The sequence below is a fragment of the Tachysurus fulvidraco genome, chromosome 11, assembly GCF_022655615.1.
Source record: "Tachysurus fulvidraco isolate hzauxx_2018 chromosome 11, HZAU_PFXX_2.0, whole genome shotgun sequence".
In the NCBI taxonomy this organism is placed as follows: Eukaryota; Metazoa; Chordata; class Actinopteri; order Siluriformes; family Bagridae; genus Tachysurus; species Tachysurus fulvidraco.
The window spans coordinates 9,032,715-9,051,539 of NC_062528.1; the positions used below are offsets into that span (position 1 = coordinate 9,032,715).

At 34.9% G+C, this 18,825-nt stretch overlaps 1 protein-coding gene across 1 annotated transcript; it reads left to right on the top strand.

The window, feature by feature from the left end:
- The first annotated feature begins 2,351 nt into the window (after nt 1-2,351).
- LOC113661231 (alpha-2-macroglobulin-like) lies at nt 2,352-18,825 on the top strand. The gene is made up of 34 exons (XM_027175249.2): nt 2,352-2,507; nt 3,780-3,960; nt 4,145-4,301; nt 4,407-4,459; nt 4,709-4,729; nt 4,840-5,005; nt 5,088-5,172; nt 5,372-5,495; nt 5,590-5,710; nt 5,835-5,944; nt 6,059-6,229; nt 6,336-6,566; nt 6,701-6,913; nt 7,048-7,197; nt 9,943-10,032; nt 11,874-11,973; nt 12,191-12,323; nt 12,518-12,743; nt 12,841-12,967; nt 13,829-13,950; nt 14,038-14,089; nt 14,202-14,285; nt 15,597-15,773; nt 15,865-15,940; nt 16,052-16,208; nt 16,319-16,393; nt 16,600-16,762; nt 17,055-17,245; nt 17,338-17,553; nt 17,713-17,834; nt 18,057-18,138; nt 18,256-18,324; nt 18,479-18,584; nt 18,670-18,825. Exons 1-34 carry the CDS (start codon nt 2,422-2,424, stop codon nt 18,708-18,710), a joined length of 4,278 nt encoding a protein of 1,425 aa, XP_027031050.2. The 5' UTR covers nt 2,352-2,421; the 3' UTR covers nt 18,711-18,825.

The following is an 18,825-nucleotide window of genomic DNA, read 5'->3' on the forward strand; positions in this document are numbered from 1 at the left end:
GACGTCTTAGATTATTATTTCATCATCACATTATTGATCCAGTTAAAAGTCCAACATGTCTATGTACTAAGTGAAAACTGTGTAAACACTTCAGATCGAATGATTAATGCTTGTTCATACCAAGCAATAATGCAGCTTAAATAATGATTAATAAATCGAGGATTGCTTGTCTTTACTATAACATAGATATACGTAAAATTATACTGGAAAATGTGCTGTAAAATTTTGAAATTTTTTTAAGCAAGACTTTTACATCAATGAGGACTTTTCTGATCTTGTCTTGGTATGAAATAGTGTGGTCCGTGTGTCCGTGTGTGTGTGTGTCCGTGTGTGTCCGTGTGTGTGGACAGTGTTCTCTGAAGGAGCCAACTGTAAGCTCTCATTCTCTTCCTAGTAACAATGCAATTTGCTACAGAAACAAACATCCAAACAGTGAAACATATCTTTCACACATACAGCCCTTTCCTGATTTCATCTAATTGTGCTTAGTTGTTAGACTTGATTGTTCCAGATCTCAGACACAGTAGTTTAATTCACAGTAAATGATTTCACTTCATCTACTGAATGTCATTTACTGAATGGAAAATGGTATCACGAACTGAATTGGATAAATGATAAAATTTTGCTGTATATAATACAGTATAATTCTATACTATAAATGTTTCTGCACAATCACACAGAAATATTTTTATAAAGCTGATCTTTATTCCTTGTTCCATTGGAAGGTTCAGTTGACTTATTTACATGAACCATATATAGAACAACAAAAGCTGATGATTAATTTCCTGTGACCTGAAAAGAAGAGTCACACATTTTGTTTTGTATCAGAGTGTAAACAGAACATAGACATTGATTTTATTCTGCATGATGTCAGCCGATATGATCTTTAAAATGCTTGTTTATTTGTAGGTTTGCACATACAGTCATAGAAAAATATGTGTGTGTTTATCTCATTTTTCTAATGAACACATTTTAATTAGAAATAATTTTGTCATATATATTTATAACATGCTAATACCTTGATTTAATATTTGCAAGTATGTACTTTATTTTTGACCTCTAAAAATGTTTGAGAAAATAATTACTGTGCAAGCTTTTGTTTAAGTAAATTGCCTAAAGATCAAGGCCTGTGTGGGCGAGATATTTGTACGAGAAACAGGTTACATAATGTGCCCGTATGTTATCTGTAAGTAAATAGTGTATAGTTCACTAACTAATGAAAAAAAATTCTGAACATATTTTAAACCAAAATATGAGTTTCTTACTGCTGATATTGTTTCATTCAACTCACAATGTTTATATTTCCATTTGGTTTATATTAATGAATGCACTTAATTTAGTTATAAAAAATTAGTCATTCTAAATGTCACACTTTGTCATAAAGCCAAGAAAATCAAAGCTGAGTTCTCTGTGTTTATATAAAATATTTGATTACTCTTTCTTTCCACTAAAATTTGTCAGATATATATTTTGTGACAATTCTTTAAAAAAAATCATCCTATTTAATAATCTCTGCTGCATAAATATATCTTATTTCATAAATGTATGCAGAAGGTGATAAATATTTATTTTAGTAAAATGAAAAGATAAACACTCGTCTTCCCCTTCCCGGTCCTTCATTAATAATTCACCAGGCCTTCTATGATCATACAGAATCTCAAATAGGAGATGCATACAACATCCCGCACTGGTTGGCAGAGTTCCATCTACCCCAGGTTATACTAGTGCAATTGTATTCTGCCACTACTGCCGTATGTCTGTCGTCACTATTTGATTAGATGCAGCCTCCTCCAGGGAAAAGAGGACCTGCAACACACTATCAAGGCTGCTGAGAAAATCATTGGCTAATACCTTCTACCCTGCTTTTCCAAAAACTACCACCAGGAAAGTGGTTGCAAATGAAAAAACCTAGAATGTGAGGGTATACTTCAGCAGTACATCCACATTTCATCAAAAAACCTGATTAACATCTTCAGGACCAGACACTTAATGTAATGAGATGTTTCTTTCTTTCTTTTTTCTTATATCAATCAAAGAATTTCCTTGAGTATGAGTAAGTGAACACTTCTCGACACCTGAAATTCAAGTGATTGAATACTGACTCAAAAAATCACCTCCCTCTTACATCTCAAACAAATTTTTATCCAATCAGCACCAAATGTGGCATACATCATCTTCCAACCTGGATAAAAGTTATCAAAAGCATTTATAAATAAATACTCTAAATACACTTTGAATGGGCTATGAATCTGATTGTGAACCTAGGATGTGAGTCTGCATCTCAGCAATGACTTGCAGTGGCACAAATTTTGCCTGAATACTGGTTAATTATTAATGATAGGACAACAGCTTTTTTTTGGGTTAAGAGTCTTTAAAAAGCTGCTCAAACGTTAGAACCTGCCTTTTACAAAGGATTTCATCATGGTGTTTGGTCGGGTCCACATAAGGACAGGGCTGCTGCTAGCCTGCTTCCTCTTTCTCTCTGTTTCTGGACAAGGCTCAGGACCGTAAGTAATCATAAAGGATATCCGATGGTGGAAATACAGCGGTCTATTTTATGTCATACTATAATACAATGTTCTTCTGCATACATAGCATTATGCGGTAATAGGTTTTTACATCTGTGTGTGTGTGTGTGTGTGTGTGTGTGTGTGTGTGTGTGTGTGTGTGTGTGTGTGTGTGTGTGTGTGTGTGTGTGTGCGTGCGTGTGTGTGCGTGCGTGCGTGCGTGTGCAAAATAACATTTTTAAACTGCATACGAAAGCAGAAAATTACAAACTTTATATATTAGGAAATTATTGAAAAGATTTACATGCCATATAATTATTATTAATGGAAACTAAAGACAAATTAATTCATAATGTGTAAATATATTTGCTTGAAAATCTGTATTTGTTTGTTTATTTTTTTGTTTGTTTGTTTGTTTGTTTATGTATAAGCCTCCTTGAAATCCCTTTAAAAAAATCAAGTATCTATCAGCGTTTACAATTTAAGATATTCAGATTCAATAATCCAGAGATCAGACATTAATAAAAACTTAAATTCAAGCAGTAAAAGTCGGGTTGTAAAATTCATTATGCATCCCCTGCTATCTTATGTTTCCTCCTCTCTGGACAACAGTGAGAAAATTACACATGCACGTAAAAAAAATAATAATTTCTGAATACTATTTCTTTTAAAATGAAATAAAATTATAATTTTATTTTAATTCAAAATAAATTATCATGGTGGTTTTCAGTATATTTTCATAGATTCAACTAATGTCTAACTCATAAAATGTTTTATGCCATTAGATACACAAGAGGAGTGATTATTAAGAATAAGAAGAATGATCATGAATAAGCTATAATGCAATACATTATATTAGTGCAGTGTTCCATACTAGCTTATTTCTATAGATAAAAAGGTGGTGTATGTAGCTTTATTTTAGATGTTACTAACATGCTGTGTGATACCAATCTGTGACTTAAACATTATTTCATATAATTTTAAGTTTATTTAACTTAAGACCAGTGTTGGGCAATAACGATTGATTACTGTAACGCAGTTGCTTTTGAGAGTAACTAATACTCTAACGCGTTGAAGTAACTAGTAACTGTACCTAGTTACTCATTCTTAGTAACTAGCACAACACTTCTTAAGACACTGTGTATAGTCTTTTGCAATAGTAGTGATTGTTGAGTTTAGGAGATTAATAATTACACCTTTAGGAGGTCACCTAGCTAGAATAGTTCATCTTGCACTTGCACAAATGATCATTGTTTATGTGCATTCCTTCAGATATTTCATGGTGACATTTCCTGCAGTAATACAGGCTGGCTCTGATGCTAAATTGTGTGCAAGTCTTATGAATCCTAATGAGACTCTGCAAATGAACATCCTTCTGATTCACGACAACCAGAGAAGAACTCTTTTACAAGAAACAGTGGAAAAGAACTTTCACCACTGCTTTAATTTTCAGGTAAGTAATCAAACAGTCTATAATAATAATACTAAGAAAAATAATAATTATTATTATTGTTGTTGTTGTTGGTGGTGGTGGTGGTTGAGGTGGTGGTAGTGTTGTTGTTGTTGTTGTTGTTGTTGTTGTTGTTGTTGTTGTTATACTGTATTGATTGTTCTGATTCAACATGGACACCTTACAGGCTCCAAATGTTGAAGGTGAATCAGTGCAGGAGATCAAAGTAGAAGTAAAAGGGGAAAGATTTAAGATGACAGATAAATGGAAAGTGATGTTTAAATCCTACAACACACTGGTATTTATTCAGACTGATAAACCCATCTACAATCCAGGACAAACAGGTAATTCATATCTGCAATACTTAATGTCACTTAAACTCTTTACTGAAGGTTTATTTGTTGCTGATGGTACAGCTCAAACATTTCTCTAACATTGTTTTTCAACAGTGAATTTCAGAATTGTCAATATGGATTCTAATTTTATTCCCCTTGAACAAAAGGTAGGAGAAAATGTCTCAATGTCTTTAAGTGCATTGACTTAATTTAGAAGGGCCGGTTTTACCATCCATCTGTTGTATGTAGAAGAGTCTCCAATGTCATTTTTATTTATTTTTCTATGCACAGATTGATTTTGCACCTATTGTTGTGTAATATATTGTTTCATAGTGATTTTCTAATAAATTAATCTGGAGTGATAATGTACAGGATTCTTAATTGTCATATCTAAACTGTCATATTCTCATTTACAGTACAGCTCAGTAATTCTTGAGGTAAGTAAATGAAACTATAGATAATTTTTTTTTCTTGGAATTTTTGCTGAATACTTTTAATGTTTATACACATTCGCTTGTGTCTCTTTAATTCTTTCTTAAATAAAAAGGATAATCGTCATAACAGGATTGGTCAGTGGATGAAAGTGTCCTCCAAAGGTCTGATACTGCAACTTTCTCATGAGCTAAACGCTGAAGCTCTACAGGGACAATATAAACTAACTGCTAAAATAGAAAAAAGGGAGATCTCACATTTCTTTAAGGTGGAAAAGTATGGTAAGTTACACTACTAGTAGAGTACATTTTATTTGTTGACACATATCAAATCATTGTAATAAAAATATGCATTAACTTTTAGTTTTACCCAAGTTTGAGATTACAGTGAATACACCGAAAGAGCACAGTGTTGTAGAGGAAGAACTGAAGCTGGAGATTTGTGGAAAGTGAGTAAAACCACTAAATTTAAAAAAGAGGGAAAATGTTTTTTCATGTTTTCTTTACATTTAAAACATTTTGCATATTTTTAAAACAAAGTAATTTATGAACAATATAGTATTCACATCCAGTGAATATTCAGGACATGCCAAACTAGCCCGAAAAAATCATTGTCTACATCAATGTCAATGATTGTGCATTTTTAAGGTACACTTATGGACAGCCAGTACCTGGTGAAGCACTTGTGCAAGTGTGTCGTAAATTTATACAGACTTATAATTACCATCAGAATGCTCCAATGATTTCACCATGCCTGGTTGATACAGTAAAGGTGCGTAAGTAACACTGTATTAAAGAGCATTATGTTTTTATCTCTATACTGATAAAGTTCTCACCTGGTATTTGTTTTTGTGTTTTCCAAATAGATGAGTCAGACTGGTTGTGTCTTTCATGTACTGAATGTGTCAACTTTTATGAATTCTGAATTTGAAGTTAATCTTGAAAATAGTCTTAATGTTACTGTTACACTGACAGAGGAAGGAACAGGTGAGTCAGTAACAGATCTCAACAGAACAGAGATAAGGGAGACATAAAACACTAAATGTTCATTTTTAAATTAAAGTTATAATACTTATAATACTCTGTTATAAATATTGTTATTTTTGTTTAGAATTTTCCATGGCAAAATCTGAAATCACATCACTCACATACCTAATTGGTAAAGTGGAATTTTTGGATTTACCAAAAACCTTTGAACGGGATACAGTTATAGAAGGAAAAGTAAGATTTTCTTGATTTTAAATTTATTTTGGTACACTAATTCTTCTATCATATTTGTGAGGTTTTTGCCAGCCTTGACAAATTTACAGCATTTTGACTTTTCCTGGTCAACAGATTAAAGTTACTACCTACAGTGGAACACCAATTCCTAACAAGACGGTGTATCTTTTAGAAGGTCACTGGCTTTCTATTAAGATAATGCTCAATCTCACTACAGATAGTAATGGATTAGCAAGCTTCTCATTTGCATCACCTGAACATCCTAAAACAGACATAGAGTTGATGGTATGATACGCTGATCTAAGCACTCACAAAATGATCATCATAAAACAGTAATATTACATTTAAATCGTAAAATCAAAGATTCTGTTTCTTTTTCATTGTTATCCAGGCAAGTGTCTATACAGAGCAAACAGTTGAATACAACACACCATTCTTTTCAACTGCGGAGACACATATACATCTGCTCCAACCTGCTACACCTTACAGTCCAGTGTACAGTGAACTGTCAATAGAGAGCTCAGAAGAACCATTTAAATGTGGTGCAGAAATTCCCATAACAATTAACTACTATATTGTTGGGGAAACTACTGAAAGTTACAGTATTGATTTTATATACATTGTAAGTACATGCAGTAAAATTGTATGATTTTTGAGATTGCTGCACTACTTTCTGTCATCTGCTTTATCTAACTTGCAGTAACTCCATATATAATACACTGGACAATTATTATATTTTTTGTCTCTCTGATTCAGGTTTTGTCTAAAGGAGTCATAATTCATTATGGGCATGAGACAGTTGAAGTGGAAGCATCTACAGATCTCAGAAAAGGAAAAATATCATTTAAATTATCTGTTCTTGCTGAGCTGGCTCCTGTAGTGCAGGTTGTGGCGTACTCTGTCCTGCCCAGTGAGAACATCATTGCAGATAGAAGGAATTTTGATGTTGAAAAGTGTTTCAGAAATAAGGTAATGGTAGCACCTTCCAGGTTTGATGATGTTTTTTTTTTTAATGTTTACTAGTTATTGACTTATTGAGCATTAGATTTCGACTCTACATGAATGTTGAACATATGGAAACTTTTCTCTTTGGTGGACTCCAGGTTTCGCTACAGTTCTCTCCCTCTAAAGCAGTTCCAGGTGAGAAGAACACTCTTGAGGTCTCAGCTCATCCTGGGTCACTGTGTGGCCTCAGTGCAATAGATCAGAGTGTGTTAATCTTGGAGTCCAACAAACGGCTAGACACTGACAAGGTGGAGTTAAGATTTACTAAATCTTTTACATATACAAGTTTTTGAGCCTGTTTTAAAATTTAGTGCCCTTTAAGTGTAAACTTTATTAAAAATAAATACAAAATAACTTAATTATATTTTTTTCTACCTAACCTCAAATCGGATTGTAACAAAAATGTAGCTTTCAAAATTTTAAAATACATTAACATTTTTATGGTAAATTTGTCATTGTACAGTATATGTTTTGATAAAGCTTGACCAGGAATTATTTATACACATTGTTACTACTGTAGCCAGTAAATCATAAATCAGCTTGCAGTGCTCTGCCTTGACTGCCCTACGCTTTTTATTCCATATTTAGTGCTATTGCTATATTGGAACATTCAACCATTTTATTATGTCAATAACATATGTGTAATATAAATAAATAAAAACTAAATAAAGTAAGGGTGCACTGTGGCTTAGTGGTTAGCACGTTCGCCTCACACCTCCAGGGTTGGGGGTTCGATTCCCCGCCTCCTCCTTGTGTGTGTGGAGTTTGCATGTTCTCCCCGTGCCTCGGGGTTTCCTCCGGGTACTCTGGTTTCCTCCCCCGGTCCAAAGACATGCATGGTAGGTTGATTGGCATCTCTGGAAAATTGTCCGTAGTGTGTGATTGCATGAGTGAATGAGAGTGTGTGTGTGTGTGCCCTGCGATGGGTTGGCACTCCGTCCAGTGTGTATCCGGCCTTGATGCCCGATGACGCCTGAGATAGGCACAGGCTCCCCGTGACCCGAGAAGTTCGGATAAGTGATAGAAAATGAATGAATGAATGATGAATAAAGAAAAATTTTTCAATTACTGGCTTATCCATCTAGAAGGAAGGATGAATTGGTGTGTTTACAAGGGTTCATTTCTTTTAGCTGTCATATCCAGTATTAAATTCATTAAGGAAAAAAAACATGACAGGAGGTAATAATAATAGTAATTCATGCCCAGGGTGGTGTGATACAATGTGTCGCCCCCCTTTTTCATGATTTTCGCCTAGATGACATACCCACATAAAAAGTGGTACAGCTCCCATATAGTTTGACACACAGAGGTGAGCTTGGTCTCATTGGAAAGAAGAGAGTCTCTAGTTTCCGACACAAGTGTCAGCTTGATTCTAAGCCTTACTGACACAGAGTTATAGAGGCTAGAATGGAGGGTGTTTATTTCCGTCTGAGTTGTTTACCTGATAAACTGATTACATACATTGCTGTATTTAATGATGGTTGGTAAACAACAACTGAGGGCCATAGCCACATGTCTTGGCTTTCACCAAAAAAAAAATGAAGTCAAAAGACTAAAAAATGGATTTTATATGAATATTTTCTGTAATAATACTGTATAACTTTGTATAAAAGGACTGCATGCTTAGTTCAAAAGTCCTATAACAAAGAGAACCCCTCTGCCTATAACTCTGTTTTGAAAAAATGCCTGTAAACTGACACCCTGAGGTGTGAGAGTGTGAAACGTTCGAGAATTGCGCAATAAAGCTGAAAAAAATTAATATGCGCACGCTTATTGCACAGCCCGCCCTCACCAGATGTATCATGTTGCATCTCGTTGGAATCGTCTCCTTATTGGCTAAAGAGCTATGATGCTCGCGAAACATCAAATCGCTACTGGACAGAGCAAATGTCAGTCAAAGGGAGGGTCACCCACATAGCATGGAGAGACCTCATTGGCTTCTTAGCTGCCTATCTCGGCCGCACAGGCACTGGTTGGCTCATGAGAGGGCTTGTTTGATTCGTCACATCCTCGACTACAAATCTGACGCGTTTTGAAATTTTGGTATGTGTCCAATGAGACGTAGGAGTCCAACAAAGGGCGGAAGTGAAGCTTCGTGTTCAGTTTCCGGTCAAACACATAATTCAAAAAAAAAAATTCCAATTACTGGCTTATCCATCTAGAAGGAAGGATGAATTGGTGTGTTTACAAGGGTTCATTTCTTTTAGCTGTCATATCCAGTATTAAATTCATTAAGAAAAAAAAACATGACAGGAGGTAATAATACTAGTAATTCATGCCCAGGGTGGTGTGATACAATTTAATGTGAAGCACAGTGGAAAAGTGTAACGAGTCTGTGTTTTCCCTTGTTTCTGTCTGCTGTCATTTCCCTGCTGTTAATTGTTGACCCCGCCCACCTATCTGTTACCATGGACATTAACTGCACTCATTCTCTTCCCCAGGTGTTTTGTCTTAGTTTGTGATTGCCTCCGTCTTGTGATTGGTTCTTGTTCCCTATATCTACTCTGCTCATTTCCCTGTTGTGAGTCATTGTTTGGTGTATTCTGTTGTCTGTTCCTGTTCCCTGTTCTGCTCAGTGTTCTATCCTGTTTTGCCTGCTTATCTGTTGTTTTGCTTATCTGTTGTTTTGCTTATCTGTTGTTTTGCTTATCTGTTGTTTGTTTCTTGTTTTGTTATTAAATCGTAAACTGCAAATGGATCCGCATTCGCCTGTGACTATTCGTGACAAAAAGCCTGAAGGCAACAGTCAGAATCATTATATCATAGAACTTACTGTATAAGAACAGACACAAATATAATAATGTGTTTTATTCCCATTTTATTGCATATTGAGGTAAAGTAAGTTAAATTAAAAAAAAGTTGTAATTTACATACAGTATTTCTTATGTTAATGTAAAATGTAATCATACATGCACAATGCTTCAAATTAATTTTTGTGTATTTTGAGATGTTTTGCATTAGCTTATATTAAAGAGAAACTGTATCTCCCTTAGATATTTAATTTGTTGCCAGTGAAAACGTTGCCAGAATATCCACATTGGGTTGAAGGTGTTCAAGGCTGCTTGAATTACAATGCAGTAAAGGTAAATGATAGCATTTAAAATGTTGCATAACTGTTTATTGAAATGTGTATGGATGTTATAACGGTATAACAACATATCTACGGTAAATCATTAGTAACAGAAAATAGTATTTGCAAAATATGCCATTATGTAACTGGTTCACTTGGGGTACTGGTGAATCATTTTATGGTCTTAAATAACTATGAGATTCATGTATACAAGCACTGATATCAGGGTTGCATGAAAATGTGGTTAATAAAAATCACTGTGTCACATGTACAATAACAAGTGCAAGATGTGTGACATTCTCAAGCTTTTTGGGGGGATTAGCAGATAGTAATAGAAGCAAGATTTACTATTAATAATATTATTCATAATAACTGTAAAAAATAAAATACCTTTTTATCAGTTTCACTAAAAATATGATTCAAATAACTCATAATAATAATAATATGAAGATTACTGCACAAAACAGTGTTATTTGACATGGGAATAAAAACCTAAAATGTTCTGTGCAATCTGGACGCTCTGTTCTCTGTACAACTATGTGGCATCTTTATCATACAGTAGATCACCATGGGTTTATTCATCCATTGGTTTTGCAAGTCTACTTTTTTACATACTTTTGACATGTGTAAATGCATAAATATTTAGAAATATATAGGCACAGTATTTGGACAAGGTATTGATATTTTAGCTCTCTGTCAAAGTAAATTGTTTTTGAAATTGACAATCTTCCACTCGTTGAAACAATGCATGAAATCTGATCACAAGTGGTCAGTGAAGACTCATTTATAATGTCAGGTGTTTATGGCTATGTTTCTTGGTTGACCACTTGTTATCTTATCAGCCTCTGTATAGGCTTTTTACCAAAAGTGAGAATGGAGTCCTCACCCATTTTGTATCAGAACTGATCCTAAGCCTGTCTATTGGGCTATGATTGCATTAGACTCATGCAGCGAAGACTCATTTATAATGTCAGGTGTGAATGGCTATGTTTCATGGTTGTCCACTTGTTATCTTATCAACCAGGATGCATATTAGTGCCATGTGTGAATGGCCTCTGTATAGGCTTTTTACCAAAATCAGAACTGATCCTAAGCCTGTCTATAGGACTATGATTCCTTTATATATTGTATATATAAATATAGGATTGTATATTTCAATATTTCAATTCTAACATCTTTGCTGAATTATACCAGGACTCCAAAGAAAAATTTCCAATCCAGATTTATGTCACCTTCAACAGCTTCCACAGGTGTTGTGTGAAAAGCAACACATACACCCTCTATGGATCCCAGTGCCAACCTTTCCTGGCAATCCTGACAAAATAATTTATTTGGCAATTTCTTCTGATTTATTTTAATTACTTCAAGGAATTTATATAAAAACTGCTCGAGGTGTATAGAAAGCATCCTACAGGATGCTTTCTATACACCTCTAATTTCTGTTGAAATTTTTCTTTGGAGTCCTGGTATAATTCAGCAAAGATGTTAGAATTGAAATATTGAAATATACAATCCTATATTTATATATACAATATATAATGGAATCATAGTCCTATAGACAGGCTTAGGATCAGTTCTGATTTTGGTAAAAAGCCTATACAGAGGCCATTCACACATGGCACTAATATGCATCCTGGTTGATAAGATAACAAGTGGACAACCATGAAACATAGCCATTCACACCTGACATTATAAATGAGTGCTTAGAAAAAGGGAAAAATTCATTTCTTCACATTTATGTATTCCTTTTATTTACATATTACTGATTTTTATTTTATTTGAAACTATTTGGTTTATTAAGTCATTTTAATAATTCACTACACTGATTTTTTGTATCATCTTATCATCTTACAGAAAACGGGGCTGATGATGGCAACAAATTTGGCTGTTAGACACCCTGAATGTTTGATACACCAAGAATTGCAATATATTGAAGTGGAATCTGTATATGATGGTGCATCATTAAATAATACACTTTCTTATATATACATATTTTATGTATATTACATTATAATACATAATACAATAAATGTTGGGTATGGCTGATATATTAGATTTATGTGGATAGCTCTTTTTCTGTTTGTATTAATTAGTCATAAAGACCTTAATTAGTCTCATAGTCTCATAAAGGTTACTACATACTAATTATTTATGTCTTTGCTCATTTTCAGTGGACTACCTGGTAAAAGGTAGTTCTCGTGTTGGTGGCACACATTATGAATTTTCATCACTAGATTTTGAACCCATTGAGACAGTTCGCAAAATCTTCCCAGAAACTTGGATATGGGAATTGTCTGAAGTGGGGTTAGTGAATCAGCATATTTATAAATTTGTCTGCAATGTACTATTTGAATTTCAATCTATTACAGATACAAGATATCAAAAATGAATGAATGTACTTATTTCTCAGATAAGGCATGTTTCTACAATGGTTGTTGCAATTCAAGTTGTCTTTTTGACAATATGTAACAGAAATTGAGTACAGTGATTCTCCGCAGGGACTCTGGATCTGTACAGCTTCCACTCACTGTTCCTGACACCATCACCACTTGGGAGACTGAGGCTTTCTGCGTGTCCTCTATAGGTCTGGGTCTCGCTCCTCCTGTTCAGCTCACTGTGTTTCAGCCCTTCTTCCTGGAGCTCTCGTTGCCTTACTCCATTATACGTGGAGAGGTTTTTGAGCTGAAGGCCACTGTCTTCAATTATCTTTCCAAATGCATTATGGTACCTTATTTCTTATTTTTTTTCTGAGATTAGATCTTTACAAGTATTGTGACGTTTGAGATGCACAGTAAATTAATCACCTGTGTCTCATTGACAGGTTAAAGTGACTCCAGCCCCTTCCTCAGACTACACTCTTGAAAAATCTTCTGATAGCGAGTATTCATCCTGTCTGTGTGCAAATGGAAGGAAGACCTTCAAATGGACTCTGATTCCCTCTGTGCTTGGTCAGTCAACAATTTCAGACTCATAATCATGGAGCTCTATATTTTCTTTTGCCAGTGCCAGCTTTGTTTGAGTGTATACAGGCCTATTCTTAGCTTTAGTTGGGTTAAAACAAATATTTGTTTTTTATATTTATGTTATTATAATTATATGATGTTGATAAATTAGTGCATATTTGTAGGTAGTGGCAAAATATTGAGGAAATCTTACTTGTTACACTATACATTCATGAGCTATATATCTGCACAGTCACTGGTTTGATGAAGCAAAGATTTAAAGCTCTACAAAGTATGAATCAACAAGTTGTCCAAATAGTCACGGAGGACGATCATGTACAATATATGATATAAATAAAGATGTATAGATGTAAAAAGTACATGAACAATATATAAATTTGTAGCCCTACTGTGTGCAACTTTTTAATGGTTAAAATGCAAACTTCAAAATGGTTAAAATTGATAAAATTTCATGAAGCTTCTAAAAGATGAGTGAAAAATGTATTGTGTAAACAAAATGCATTTTTTAATTCAAAGTATATCTTCATAATGTGCTTAAAATAGAGACAGAAATAACATGTAAAAAGAGATACCAATGAAAAATAACACAAAACATAACATATGGTGTCACACAGCATAGTTTTTGATTCTGTAGACCTGAGGTCCAATGCAGATTATTTATGTTGGAGACTTAAGGACATTTGTAGCCCAATGGACATAAAAAATCTCATACTTGTGACTTTTACTCTGTTTTTGTTTTTTTCCTTACCTAATTATATATTATAAATATTACATAAACACATATTTGCTTCAATGGACTTTTCTTTAATTATAATTGCCATATTTTTTTCACCTCTTATTATACAGGAGTCTTGAATGTGACAGTGAGTGCAGAGGCAGAACAATCTCAGACTGTGTGTGATAATGAGATAGTGAGTGTTCCAGAGAGAGGCCGTATTGACACAGTTACACGAAGACTAATTGTAAAGGTCAGTATCTTGTAAAAAAGCGTAACTTTAAATCTGTAAACCTATTCTTTGTTAGGTTATGATCTAATAATATTATTTTCCCTTTAGGCTGAAGGAACTGAGAAAACAAAGAGCCAGAGTTGGTTATTATGCCCACAAGGTTAGACTTGCAAATATGTTTTCAGTTGAATTTCATTTGGTTGGTTTACAAATGATGCATACAAGGTTTTACTGCTCAATATTGATGGAGTTGACTTTCATCTTATAAACAGGCAACAGTGTTTCAGAAGAGCTGGAACTGATTCTTCCTGAGGACATAATAGCAGGATCAGCACAAGCTTCTGTTTCAGTGCTTGGTAAGACATGAAACATTAAGGAAAGAAAAAAGTAATAAATGCAACAGGATAAAAAAAGAATTTGTCTTAACACCCACTTATGCTAAAGAATACAAACAAACACAACATGCTTCAATAAGAACTCCAACAAAGTACAGTGATGCCTCGAGATACGAGTGCTTTGACATACGAATTTTTTGAGATACGACCAAATTTTTGCCGTGAGATACGAGCAATTTTTTGAGATACGAGCATCCGAGCCACCGTCACCGAAATAAAGATCCCCAACAGCCACGTGTGAGATACGAGCATCCGAGCCGCCGCCGCCAAAACAAAGATCCCCAACAACCACGTGTGCTCTGTTTCCCACGTCTCGTCTTCCCACGTCTCACTCGGTTAACGCCGCCTTTCTGCTGCACACGACAAACAAAGACCGATAAAACGGAGGTCATTCATTTCCTATGGAGAGTCGCAAAGGCGCTGCGTGAGGTGCCGACCATCTGCAGATCCGTAATTTTCGGATCCGTTTTGAGCGTTGGATCCGTTAAAAAATGTAACTTGTGCCACTACACCGCATCCGATATGCCGACCGGACAGGTTTTTATTAAAATGACAGGCAGATGTTAGTGAGGAAAGAGTGACAAAAAAGGCAAAAACAAGCGAAGAGAAAAGGGGAAAATTGTTTTGAGATACAAGCAATTTGAGATACGAGCAAGGTCACGGAACGAATTAAACTCGTATCTCGAGGCATCACTGTATTATAAAGGAAATGTGCTTGCTGAGCACACATTGCTTTGCGATGAAATTGACATAAATGCTACATAAATTTGTATACATTTATTTACCAGAAGTGTTGGAACAGCATTGTCCTGGGTCCTTGGTCTGGCTCTGTCACAGGGAACTCGTGCTACATGGGTTACAGATATATTCAATAGAAAATACACAAAATACTGATTGGATATTAAATTTCATCATAATTATTCAATATGTTGCTCTTTTACAGGTTCAGTCCTAAATTTCTGACAATCTAAGCTATAATTATTTTCTATGAAAATCAAGGCCAATGTGAGGATATTCATGAACCCTAGTTTACAATCCTAATCTAATCTAACCTTAAATGTTGTTTATCATACTTTGTCTGTGTTCTACTGACTTTTTTTTCAGTATAAGGAAGTGCAAGGCCAGCCTCTCTATTGGGCACTGAACTCAAAACTATACATTTCTAGTTTAAATAAGAAGTAGTGCAATGGAGCTTCTATACATTCAAAACAACTATATGTTTTGTCAAACATCTTTTTAGCTAAACAGATAAATCATTCTGTTCTTTTGTAGGAGACATACTTGGCCGTGCATTAAAAAATCTGGATGGCCTACTAAGGATGCCATATGGCTGTGGAGAACAAAACATTGCTCTTCTCGCCCCAAATATCTACATTCTTCAGTATCTAGAGAACACTGAGCAGCTCACCACAGATATCCGTGAGAAGGCTAATGGTTTCCTTAAGAGTGGTAAGTAAGCTTTCTTTGACTTGTTACAGTCATTACTATTAACTCTAAACAGACTTCTGCACTAGAATAGAAATCATTTGATTTTACACAGGATACCAGAGGCAACTTAACTATAAACATATAAATGGGGCATATAGCACATTTGGCAGGGGATCAGGGAACACGTGGTAAGATTTTCTTAAACCAAACCATCACTTACCTAGTGTGCATTAGTTATTATGAATTTTTATATAATTCTGGAATGTACAAAAATATTTTTACAAATACATCTCCACCAGGTTAACTGCTTTTGTCTTGAGGACGTTTGGCAAAGCACAACGTTACATCTTTATTGATCCAGAAATCATTAACAGTGCAACGAAATGGCTCATACAAATGCAGGGAACAGATGGATGTTTTATACAACAGGGAAATCTGTTCAATAACAGAATGAAGGTACGTACTGTATGTTACTAGGCCAGTTCATACTACAAACAGATTTCTGAATCATTCTTTTAATTTCATTTATATTGACATATCATGCATATCATTATAACGTATTATAGGGTGGTGTAAATGACCATGTGACTATTACCGCCTACATCACTGCATCATTGCTAGAATTGGGGAATACAGTCCAGGTAAGAGCATGATACTATTCACATCTCACATTTTTGCTACATTTACAATAAAATGAATCTAATCTAAATCTCATTCACATTCATGAATTCAGCCAGGGGAGTACAGATTTAATAAAGATAAATTGTGGTGGTTAAATTGAATATTTGTTCCAGCCTCTTAATTGATAGGTTCTGCTGATAATGATTTATGCACTTTTTTATTGTAGAATCCTGTTGTAAAAAATGGAATATTGTGCCTCAAGTCTACTATTGGTAACCTGACCAACACCTACACCACTGCGCTGTTGGCCTACACTTTCAGTCTGGCAGGAGAGAATGAAATTCGGGAACGTCTACTAAAAGAGTTGGATGACGTTGCCATTTCAGGAGGTACAGAATTATTGGAAGAATTTGTAACACTAATATTTGTAACAAATGCAACAAACTACATTTCTGCAAGTAAAATTACTGAATGTAGTTATTAGAAATAGAAAAATGTTATTGCAAACTATGTATGAAGGAGCATACAGTATATGGATTAAACTATGCCACATTCTAAGCCTTTAGGACGGACAAACAGAATTTATGACATAACTGAGCCTTGCAAGAGCCACAGGGTTTTATGACAGTAAAAGTTGCTTTCTAAATGCGTGCTTTTGGATTTGAAATTCTTTTATTTTAGATGGTCGTCTTCACTGGTCTCAGTCAGCATTAGATGATTCCAGCTCATTGTCAGTGGAAATCAGTTCCTACGTGCTCCTAGCTGTTCTCACTACAGGTCAACTCACTGCTGCTGAATTGGGCTACGGTAATAGGATAGTCAGCTGGCTTGTGAAGCAACAAAATCCCTATGGAGGCTTTTCATCCACCCAGGTAACCGATTAAACTGCATTGTTCCCTTTTGTTTGTTCTGCAGTTGTGATGAATCGATGTATAGCATTATTTAAAGGACTGTTTTTAATCAGGACACAGTCGTGGCTCTCCAAGCTCTGGCTCTGTACTCCACTAAAGTGTTCAGCTCAGAAGGCTCTAGCACAGTAACTGTAAAGTCAGCAGATGGACACAGTCACAACTTTGATGTGAATCAGAACAACAAGTTACTGTACCAAGAAAGATCATTGCAGGATGTTCCTGGTAAATACAGCATTGATGTGAAGGGCTCCACCTGTGTATCAGTGCAGGTCAGTGTATCTGATGCTCCCTGTCTAACAACCCATTTTAATAAAGTCATTGTATAAGCACTGACTACCCAGGGTCCCCAACAAATCCTTTTAAAGTCTATTCAAAATATTTTTTCCATTGATTGCTTTTTGTTGATTAAATTAAATCCCTGCTTGCAGACATCACTTTTCTACAATGTCCCCACACTAACTCAAATCAGTACACTGAGCATTACAGCAAAGACTGAGGGAAACTGCACAAAATCATTTGGACACACTTTGTCCCTGAAGTTCACTGTTGGGTAAGAATAAATGTGTAATAAATCTTTGTCGCAAAGAAAGAAAAGAACAGGTAATTGATGCCTTCATGGTATAAGCAAACAGTCGATTGCTGTAAAATATTTCATATATATAATATATTATTCTCTCATGACACTTTATCCTGCAGGGACAATAATGTTTTTTTCATTTGATATCATTATTATTGTGGATACTGCTGAAGTTAATGACTTTTGTTTTTTCAGATATAATGGAACACTAAACAGCACTAACATGATCATAGTGGACATAAAACTCTTATCAGGGTTCACAGCAGATCCTGGTGAAGTAAGGAGTAGGAACGTTGCTTAGATTTCTGTAATATACATGTCTAGATAAACAGACATGCAAAAGCCTTTTTAATGACATGGTAACAGTAGAATTTTTTGTTTGTTTGTTTTTTAGCTGAAAAAAAGACTTTTGGTTGAACGGGTTGATTCTAAAGATGACCATATTATCATGTATATCAAACAGGTAACAGGATAACATTTATATGATACTTATCATTACCTATATTACAACGGTGCAGTATGTCCTGCCCAAGAAACATGTTTGTATGATTTATTACACACATAAACATATATGATTTAGTGTGTTTACTATATGATGTCTGCTTTGTCTCCAACAGCTACAAAAGAATTTTCCTATAGACTATGAGCTACACACTAAGCAGGTGCTTCCTGTCAAGAATCTCAAGCCAGCAGTGATCAAAGTTTACGATTATTACCAAACAAGTAAGATTTTCTAGGATTGCATTATTTAAGCAGTTACTGAAACTATGTTTTTATCATTAACTGATTTTAAACATATTTCATCCAGGTGACGAGTCTGAGACAGAGTACACCTCTCCCTGTGTGTAGGGTTTTATGTTGGGACAGAAGATGCAGAAAAATCCTTTGCCTATCTGCTGTCTGATGGTCTTCGTTTCTCATTAAGAATTTTTGTTGTTGAAATAAAAATACCCTTTAAACTCTT